The sequence below is a fragment of the Sinocyclocheilus rhinocerous genome, unplaced genomic scaffold (genome assembly GCF_001515625.1).
Source record: "Sinocyclocheilus rhinocerous isolate Xijiao unplaced genomic scaffold, SAMN03320098_v1.1 scaffold346, whole genome shotgun sequence".
NCBI lineage: Eukaryota > Metazoa > Chordata > Actinopteri > Cypriniformes > Cyprinidae > Sinocyclocheilus > Sinocyclocheilus rhinocerous.
In genome coordinates this window covers 501,345-512,072 of record NW_015630993.1, presented here as the reverse complement: position 1 = coordinate 512,072, position 10,728 = coordinate 501,345, and the positions used below count along the sequence as shown (strand labels likewise).

At 40.2% G+C, this 10,728-nt stretch overlaps 2 protein-coding genes and 1 pseudogene across 2 annotated transcripts in view; 1 reads left to right on the top strand and 2 right to left on the bottom strand.

The window, feature by feature from the left end:
- LOC107740941 (myosin heavy chain, fast skeletal muscle-like) overlaps positions 1–2,147 on the top strand; it is a 15,328-nt pseudogene extending 13,181 nt beyond the window's left edge.
- LOC107740946 (heat shock protein beta-1-like) overlaps positions 1–10,728 on the bottom strand; it is a 16,465-nt gene that overhangs the window by 1,244 nt on the left and 4,493 nt on the right. The gene's annotated exons all lie outside the window — the stretch shown is intronic.
- Positions 8,881–9,906, bottom strand: LOC107740962 (myosin-13-like). Its single transcript, XM_016553532.1, has 5 exons — positions 9,700–9,906; positions 9,466–9,609; positions 9,225–9,381; positions 9,091–9,112; positions 8,881–8,998 (listed from the first exon to the last, which is right to left on the bottom strand). The coding sequence occupies exons 1-5, from the start codon at positions 9,904–9,906 to the stop codon at positions 8,881–8,883; spliced, it is 648 nt and encodes a 215-aa protein (XP_016409018.1).

Here is a 10,728-nt window from a genome sequence, read left to right as displayed (position 1 = left end):
AAAAAAAAAAAAAAAAACATAGCTACTACACTTTTACCATGTAAAACCATGGTTATTTTTCGCAATTGTGCTTATCAATCAAATTCATTTAAAACTGTAAATTCAACAGATATGAAATATAATCAGTAAGAGAAAAATGTCAATACAAGCGCTGGACCTCGGCAGGTTAGTGGGGATATATATTTATTTATTATTCAGAATGCTTATTTGGAAGAGAAACATATTCATAGGAATATTTCAGCAGGTTGAAGATAATTCATGTTAACGCAGAGAATATGAATACTTGTTTTTCAAAAATTGCCAGCCCTAAAACGAAGTAAAAATCAGCTTTCTCATGAAAAATGGTCTGTATGTAGGTGCGCTAAATGCTAATTGGAAACTCCCGAGCTGTGCAGAATGCGGAAGTATTTGTGCAAGTTGTCCAAATTTGTTGAAATGAATAAAATATTATATTATTGTATAATTACCATAGAATATATAATGATTCAGTTTACATCACCTGAATAAAAATAGAAAAAAGCAAAAACACAATGATGAACAATTTTTATTCATCATTTTGTAGATGTATAGTTAAAAAAGTTGAATTTTACATAGAAAAGTTAAATCGCCATCTTGTACCGACCAAAGTGACCGGAATGCAACTGATGTCGTAATTACTACTTGTCAACTCATAAATACGAACATCCCAGGAGGACTTGAATGCACCATATGCTCCTGACAGTTGCTGCATTCCAAATGAATTAAATCTGCCTCCAAGGGGCACTTCAGAGTGAGAACAATCATGGCCGCCACATTAAAGGGTCGTTCCAAACCGAAGTGCTCAAAACTGGCCACTTAAAAAGGCCCTTCGGGATGAAGGATTTTGAAGGGTACAACTGATCAACACTCCCATGATTCTTTGCGCAGGTTTAATTGTGCGACAATGGCACCTTCTTATTTGGCACGGCAAGATGACATTGAATTTTGCTTTAAGGAACAGTTCTTCTGGCACCTAGTTTACTTGTTGAGTGAGGGGTTTAACTGGCCTATGTGTCTGATCTGTCTCATGTGGTTGTCTGTGAGTTGTCATTTGAATGTGAGATTTTGGACATTGCAAGATAATAGTGCAAGATTCTGTGAGTGCAGTCTTTATATGTATTATTTACAAACAAATATGATATTATATAAAGTATGAACAAGAGGGTTTAAGAGTCAAAATAAGTTTATTTGTTTTTATTACAATATTGCAAGTGTCACACTTGCTGTAGGCCTTTTACTCAGCGGCCTGCTTACCCTTAAAAAAAGGGATGTCTTAAAGTGATGATATAGACTAAACTTGATCATACTATCAAAAAATTTAGATGAATATTCATCAATAATAAATACATTTAAAAATAATTACCTTTCCAGCATCACGCCTTTTGGCTCTGAGCTTGTTGACTTGAGACTCAGCAATGTCAGCACGCTCCTCAGCCTCCTCCAGCTCATGCTGCACCTTCCTCAACTTGGACAGATGAGCGTTGGCTTGTTCCACCTGCTAAGCCACACAGAATTACAGTGTATCAGGAATAGAAAATCTCAAATGTTTTCAAGGTCTTTATAGTTCTCAAATAAAGTACTCACAGCTTCTTCGGCCTGCCTCTTGTAAGCCTTGACCTTCAGCTGCAGCTTGTCAACCAGATCCTGCAGTCTGTTGATGTTCTTCTTATCCCAGTCTGCAGATAATGAACATGCATCAGACTAGAACATAATCTGATCAATGTGACCTGAACTTTTACAAAAAAATAATTTGGACCTGGTAGGTGAGCTCCTTGACTCTCCTCTCATATTTGCGGACACCTTTAACAGCATCAGCTCCACGTCTCTGTTCTGCCTCAACTTCAGCCTCAAGCTCACGGACCTAAATGAGAGACAATATTAAACATTTCACTCAATGAAAATATGTTTAGAATATTAAAATATATTTAATAAAATATAAATTAATTAATAGTTGTTTTTTTCCTCCCTTCATGGCCAGATTCTCAGCCTCATCCAGACGGTGCTGCAGGTCCTTCACTGTGACCTCCAGATTCTTCTTCATCCTCTCAAGGTGAGCACTGGTGTCCTGCTCCTTCTTCAGCTTTTCTGCCATCATTGCAGCCTTTTGCATGAATATAGATATATATAGAGCCACATTTTTAGGTACACAAGTGTTTTGTGAAACATTTGGCAGCTCCTGTTTCTCACATCTGTGATGGCCTTCTTGGCCTTCTCCTCTGCATTTCTGGCTTCCTGTACAGTGTCTTCAACTTCACTCTGGATCTGAACAAGGTCAGCCTCTAGCTTCTTCTTGGTGTTCAGGAGACTTGTGTTCTGCAACAGTAAAAACATTTTAAATGAGGCTCTCAATTTCCTTAATTTCATTGTAAAAACAATATGCCTTTACCTGAGAGTGCAGAAGCCCGACACGCTCACTGGCATCCACCAGCTCATGTTCAGCCAGTTTGCGGCCTCTCTCTGTCTGCTCCAGAGCAGCTCTCAGCTCCTCAATCTCAGCTTGCATCAGAGTGTTTCTGCGCTCCACCATGGCCACCTGCTCCTTCATGTCTTCCTGTCCTCTCAGAGCATCATCAAGGTGCAGCTGGGCGTCCTGAACATAACAATAGCTTTACAATAAGCTTGCAGTGTGCTTTCTGTTGGTCTTTACTAAACATAGGTTAGATTATACAAACATACTAATGCAACTTAAAGTCAAAGAGAAGTCACATACCTTGAGTTGTCCCTGAACGTTCCTGAGCTGTTTCTGGGCCTCAGCAGCCTGGCGATTGGCGTGGCTCAGCTGAATCTCCATCTCATTAAGGTCTCCCTCCATCTTCTTCTTGATTCTCAGGGCATCATTCCTGCTCCTGACCTCAGAGTCCAGAGTGCTCTGCATGGATTCAGTGACTCTCTGGCTGTTCCTCTTAATCTGCTCCATCTCCTCATCCTTCTCTGCAAGCTTCCTGTCAATCTCACCCTTGACCTGGTTTAGCTCAAGCTGGACACTGAGAATTTTGGACTCTTCATGCTCCAGAGTGCCCTATTAATAATAAAAAACAACATTTGAACTTCAAAATGAACAACACAGTACAATGGTTTTAGCCAGATTTACATATTGATCTTCAGATACTCACTTCATCCTCCTCCAGTGCGGTCTGCATCTCTGCTTTCTCAGTCTCCACTGCCTTCTTGGCCTTTTCCAGCTCATGGATGCTCTTACCAGTCTCACCTAACTGCTCTGTCAGATCTGAAATCTCCTCTACAAGTTGGAAAGAAAATATTATCAGCATAAATATGCTGTGAATCTCTACAGATTTAACACTACTAAGTTTGTTAATTAATTAAATGTTGTACAAAGGAATTCTTACGCTGCAGATTCTTGTTCTCTCTCTTGAGGGTCTCCAGCTGATCCAGAGTCTCCTCATAGGAGTTCTTCATCTTGAACAGCTCAGTGCTGAGTGAACGAGCCTCTTTCTGGGCACCTTCCAGCTCTGCCTGACCTTCCTCATATTTCTGCTTCCATTCTGCCAGGACCTTTTATGAAGATATTTCAGGGTCAGGTTTTGTTTGTAACATGTTGATTAAGGTCCATTCCAGCAATACTTTAAAAAGAGAATATTACATAATGACTCAAACTTTTTACCTTGTCAAAGTTCCTCTGCTTCTTGTCAAGGTTGGCAGCCAAAGCATTGGCTCTCTCCACATCAATCATGAGGTCCTCCACTTCACCCTGGAGTCTCTGTTTGGTCTTCTCCAGAGATGCACATTTGGAGTTCACAGCCTCAATTTGTTCCTCTGCCTCTTGCAGATGTTGAGCCAGCTTCTTCCTGAATTTGTGAACATTTTAACATGAAAGCCTTTTTCCATATGACCACATATTAATCAGCTCTTATGATGTTCATACTTGGCCTCTTCAAGCTCCTCAGTGCGCTGGATGGCATCAGTTTCATATTTGGTTCTCCACTGAGCAACTTCACCATTGGCCTTTGACATTCCCCGCTGCAGCTCAGCCTTTGCCTCCAGCTCTTCCTCAAACTGCTCACGGAGCAGGTCGCAGTCATGACGGGCTGATTGCACAGCATGGGCCAGTGCGTTCTCCACCAGCTCTTGTTCAGCCACTTTGCGGCCTCTCTCTGTCTGCTCCAGAGCAGCTCTCAGCTCCTCAATCTCAGCTTGCATCAGAGTGTTTCTGCGCTCCACCATGGCCACCTGCTCCTTCATGTCTTCCTGTCCTCTCAGAGCATCATCAAGGTGCAGCTGGGCGTCCTGAACATAACAATAGTTTTACAACAAGCTTGCAGTGTGCTTTCTGTTGGTCATTACTAAACATAGGTTAGATTATACAAACATACTAATGCAACTTAAAGTCAAAGAGAAGTCACATACCTTGAGTTGTCCCTGAACGTTCCTGAGCTGTTTCTGGGCCTCAGCAGCCTGGCGATTGGCGTGGCTCAGCTGAATCTCCATCTCATTAAGGTCTCCCTCCATCTTCTTCTTGATTCTCAGGGCATCATTCCTGCTCCTGACCTCAGAGTCCAGAGTGCTCTGCATGGATTCAGTGACTCTCTGGCTGTTCCTCTTAATCTGCTCCATCTCCTCATCCTTCTCTGCAAGCTTCCTGTCAATCTCACCCTTGACCTGGTTTAGCTCAAGCTGGACACTGAGAATTTTGGACTCTTCATGCTCCAGAGTGCCCTATTAATAATAAAAAACAACATTTAAACCTCAAAATGAACAGTACAATGGTTTTAGCCAGATTTACATATTGATCTTCAGATACTCACTTCATCCTCCTCCAGTGCAGTCTGCATCTCTGCTTTCTCAGTCTCCACTGCCTTCTTGGCCTTTTCCAGCTCATGGATGCTCTTACCAGTCTCACCTAACTGCTCTGTCAGATCTGAAATCTCCTCTACAAGTTGGAAAGAAAATATTATCAGCATAAATATGCTGTGAATCTCTACAGATTTAACACTACTAAGTTTGTTAATTAATTAAATGTTGTACAAAGGAATTCTTACGCTGCAGATTCTTGTTCTCTCTCTTGAGGGTCTCCAGCTGATCCAGAGTCTCCTCATAGGAGTTCTTCATCTTGAACAGCTCAGTGCTGAGTGAACGAATCTCTTTCTGGGCACCTTCCAGCTCTGCCTGACCTTCCTCATATTTCTGCTTCCATTCTGCCAGGACCTTTAGTGGAGATATTTCAGGGTCAGGTTTGTTTATGAAATGTTCAACAAAACACATTTCAGCAATGCTTTAGAATGTGAATATCACATAATGACTCAAACTTTTTACCTTGTCAAAGTTCCTCTGCTTCTTGTCAAGGTTGGCAGCCAAAGCATTGGCTCTCTCCACATCAATCATGAGGTCCTCCACTTCACCCTGGAGTCTCTGTTTGGTCTTCTCCAGAGATGCACATTTGGAGTTCACAGCCTCAATCTGTTCCTCTGCCTCTTGCAGATGTTGAGCCAGCTTCTTCCTGAATTTGTGAACATTTTAACATGAAAGCCTTTTTCCATATGACCACATATTAATCAGCTCTTATGATGTTCATACTTGGCCTCTTCAAGCTCCTCAGTGCGCTGGATGGCATCAGTTTCATATTTGGTTCTCCACTGAGCAACTTCACCATTGGCCTTTGACATTCCCCGCTACAGCTCAGCCTTTGCCTCCTGCTCTTCCTCAAACTGCTCACGGAGCAGGTCGCAGTCATGATGGGCTGACTGCACAGCATGGGCCAGTGCGTTCTTAGCCTAGTTGACAAAGTCACATAATATTAGCTTTGTTGTATAGTAAGTGGAAAATATGTGTTTGTATTGATCATGCTGTATTACCTTAACCTCCTCTTCAACCTGCCTCTTAAGCTCCTCAATTTGCTGAGTGAAAGCTTGTTTGCCTCTGGTGAGCTGAGAAACCAGAGCAGATTCAAAACAAACCATTTAATGATATAATGAGAAAAGCATTTATTGCAGTTAAATAGGTTGGGGAAATGCTTTACACCAGAATATATACTGTATGAATACATAATAAATTTGCACGGTAACATTTTAAAATAAGGCTTCATTTGTTAACATGAACAATATTTATATAGCATTTATTCATCTTAGTTAACATTAAGATCAATACTTACTAATGCATTATTAAAATTTTAAATTGTTTCTGTTAACATTAGTTAATGTACTGTGAGCTAACATTTTCATAAACTAACATTAACAAAGATTAATAAATGCTATAAAAAATATATTGTTCATTGTTAGTTCATGTTAGTTAATGCATTAAATAATGTTAACAAATATGTTACCATTTGCACTGAGAATGAGGTCATAGGGTCATGTGAATATATGACATGGATGGTGATTTACTTATAATTGTTTATCTGCATTAGTTAGTGGAGAAAATAAGGTGTTGTATAATTTTGTTTGATATATATTGTGCAATTAGTTACCATTTTCAGTTTGAAGTCTTGCTCTTTGAGCACTGAGGTCATTTATCTGGCGAATGTTCTCATCATTCTTGGACTTAATTTCGCTAAGTTGGTCCTCAAGGATGCGGCACATCTTCTCAAGATTGGCCTGTAAACATCAAAGTCATTTGATTCTTAAGAATCTTAACCACATTTGATATATTTCCTTGAACAGATTTAAAAACCAGTTCTCAAACCTTTGCTTTAGCAACAGCTTCCATGTTGCTGGAGAGATCATCAATCTCCATTTTGTATTCACTCTTCTCTTTCTCAAGCTTCTGCTTGACGCGCTGGAGGTTGTCGATTTGCTCTCCCAGCTCGGCCACACTGTCTGCCTGCTTCTTACGGAGGGCTGCAGCAGTAGCTTCATGCTGGAGGGTGGACTCTTCAAGATCACGACGGAGCTTCTGGAATTCAGCTTCACGCTTCTTATTCATCTCGATCTGAGCAGCAGTGGCTCCTTCAGCCTCCTCAAGCCTCTCACTGATCTCCTCAAGTTCCCTGGAGAGATCAGCTCTCTGCTTCTCAACCTTGGCACGAGCAGCACGCTCAGCCTCAATCTCTTCCTCCAGTTCCTCAATGCGAGCCTACAGCGGCAAGTAATCAATGATACCTTATTAGTCTTTATTTTAGCTTTGCCTTTAATAGCGTTTCAAAACAAAACTCAAGAAATACCTGAAGCTCCTTGATCTTCTTCTGGAGTTGAGCACCCAGAGATTGTTCACCTTCAATCTTGCTGAGCAGCTGGCTTGTTTCAAAATCTTTTCTGTGTGTTAAAGGGAAAAACAATGAATAATCAGAAATGAATGATAACCATTATTTTTTGTAAGAATTTACAAAAACATCCTACTTCTTCAGCGTCTCCTCAGATTGCTGCTTGTCATTCTCCAGGTCCATGATGGACTCTTGTGCTAATTTCAGGTCTCCTTCAAGCTTTCTCTTCGCTCTCTCAAGATCCATGCTGAGCTTCTTCTCTTGTTCAAGGGAACCTTTCCAGCTAAGCAATTTTAAGTTGGTATTTTGTTAATTTAATGGAGCCAAAATTCAGTTAATTCAAATAGGAAAACTCACAGAAGCCACTTGCAGCTGCAGATCATTTTTCTCTTGCAGCAGTGTCACCATCTTCTCTTCAAGCTCCTTCTTTTTGGCTTCAGCCTTGGCAAGATCTTCTTTGCATTTTGCAAAGTCCTCTTTCATGGATGCCAGCTCCTTCTCAGTCTCAGCACTCTTCAGCAGAGGCTTAATCTTGTAGTAAGCTTTCATCCATGGCCAGTGTTTGACATTCATGAATGAGCGGATGTTGCAGGGGAAAGTGGCAGGCTTTGGTTTCTGAAAAGCAATGCACTTGCCAAGATGCTGATCATACAGCTTGTTCTTGAAGGAAGTGTCTGTAGTCTTGGGGAACATGCACTCCTCTTCAAGGATGTAGAAAATACCCATGGGCTGTTTATAAAGCAATGTTGTTTATTGATACAAATGAGTAATTTTTGAGAATGGAAAATGGAAATTGATAAGTTCATAAACCAGTAAAAACCTTCTCAATGAGCTCAATGCAAGCAGCCAAGTCCATGCCGAAGTTAATGAACTCCCAAAAAATGCCCTCCTTCTTGTTCCAGCACAAACATGTGGTGGTTGAAAAACTGTTGCAGTTTCTCATTAGTGAAGTTGACGCACAGCTGCTCCATGCTGTTGAACTGCAGGAAGAAAAATAACCATTTACAGATCACTGAATATGACACAGTTTGCCATGAAAAATGATAAAAGAATCATTCTTACATCAAAGATCTCAAAGCCAGCAATATCCAGCACACCAATGAAGAAATTTCTTTGTTGTTTTGTGTCCAACATCTGGTTGATACGAATGACCATCCACAAGATTCCTCTCATAGATAGATTTGGACAAGGCGCTTACAGAGTTGTACACCTGTAAGTAGAATAGAGTGAATATTTTAGTAAAACTGTCTTTTTGCAATAATTAGTCAGACTAACTAATGATTTTCAGGTTAAATACATGGACAAGCTGGAAATATGTTACTACATACCTGTGGCACGGTCTGGCCTTTGGTCACAAACTCATTTCCGACCTTGACTCTGGGGTAGCACAAAGCCTTCAGCATATCAGCAGAGTTCAAACCCAGAAGGTAGGCGATTTTGTCAGCCTCTGCGATTTAAAAAGTTACAAAAAATATCCATTCCTTTTCTTGTTTTGAAAACTAAAACCGCCCTTTTCTTTATTTACGGTAAATAGAAACAATGATCTCTCAAATCAAAGCATTGCGTGTGATGACAAACATTGGTATTATTTAGTCTCACCCTCTGTGCCATCAGGCTCAGCCTGCTCCACACGCTGCTTCTGCTTGAACTTCATGTTACCATGATGGAGCACAGAAGTATCTTTCAGAATAATATATTTGTTTTGTATCTCATACCTGCATTTTGCCGGGACCCTGCTCTTTCTTCTTATCACCATGAACTGCAACTGTGGCAAAGTACTGGATGACACGTTTGGTGTTCACAGTCTTTCCAGCACCAGATTCTCCACTGGTTCATTAAAGATGAGAAGACACGCAGAAGTTACACAAGAGCAAAATATAGCTCATCTCAACATTTCTAATAGTAGATTAGATACATGCGTGATCAAGACAGACTGGTTCTCTCTGTAAATTCAAAGGTAATAATGTTTTAGCAATTGTTTTTAAAAACTATGAATGTGAATTTGAACTTTCAACTCAAATATATAAGTCTAATTATGTAAATCAGATCTTACCAGTCAGCATGAACTGATAGGCATTGTCAGAGACAGAGAAGATGTGAGGTGGGGCCTCCATACGCTTTTTGCCTCTGTAGGCAGCCACCACTTCTGCATCATACACTGGGAGCCACTTGTAGGGGTTCACAGTAGCGCAGAACAGTCCAGAGTAGGTCTGAAATGAGCAGAGACGTGGTCAGATTGCAACAACACTGACAAGATGAACATAAATGCTGTTTTACTGTGCTCCAGAACTTACGTAGATCATCCATGCGGCATAACGCTCTTTGAGGTTATACAGCACAGAGGGTTCATTGAGATGGGTCATCATGGCCATGTCCTCAATTCTGTCAAACTTGGGAGGATTCACTGGGTGGACTTCATCCTCTTTAACAACTCTTTCCTAAAAATGCAATTCATTTGATATTAAGAAAAATCTGAGTAGAAATGAAGTGATGTCATCTACATGAAATGGAAAGGATAAACTCATCACCTCCTTAGTGTCATTCACAATAACAGTGACTTTGCCACCGTCTTTGCTCTTGATGGTTCCCTTGACATAGAGATCTTTATCATCAACCACATAGCAGGCAGTCTTGGCCTCGAATGGTTTGTTCTGAGCCTCGATTCTCTCCTTCTCAGGCTTACGGAGGAAAATGGCAGCCTTGCCGTCAATGGCCATCTCCGCGTCTGTACTCATGGTGGCAGCATACTGCAGTGAAGAGAGGATCTTTTTCATTTATTTATTTACAGGAAAATCTCATTACTATACACATTTTATTTTATTTTATTTATTTATTTTGGTAGAAGGTGAGATGAAATACACAATCCATATTGTCATCATTATCCATATACCATTTATTTGTAATGTTGAAATATCTATGCCAATTCAATTGCACTACTACTTGACAAACAAACAAATAAACAAATAATACACGATCCGTGAATTAGAAATGAAAAATGGTTGTTGTTGTTGTTGTTATTACCAACATAAATATTGTTTACCTTTTTTCCTTCCCACAAGTGATGTTTTTCCAGCAGCCCTGTGATAGTTTTAAAGGGGTCATATGATGCTGCTAAAAAGAACATTATTTTGTGTATTTGGTGTAATGAAATGTGTTTATGCTGTTTAAGGTTCAAAAAACTTATTATTATACTATACTATACGATTACAGAATGTAATGTATAGTAATAATGTATAGTGAAGATTTATTCACGGCTATGAACTGAAACGGATTAAGTTCCGCACGTGCAGTGGTTAAAACGACACTCTATTTGTTCGGTACAATTTTCGGTAAGAATAAGTGTACCATTACACCCCTAGAAAACATTTAAAACACCAAAACTGCACTTACCTGAATAAGAATGTGTCTGAGCAAAAAGGCTGTTGTAAATAGGGAGCTTTTTCATCATCTTCTTCTTTTTTAACGGCGATTGAAAGAGGAAGCAGAGCGGGAAATAACGGACATTCCTACCAGGACATTCTTATCATTTAATAATGATAAACCGTGGTTTACTGGGA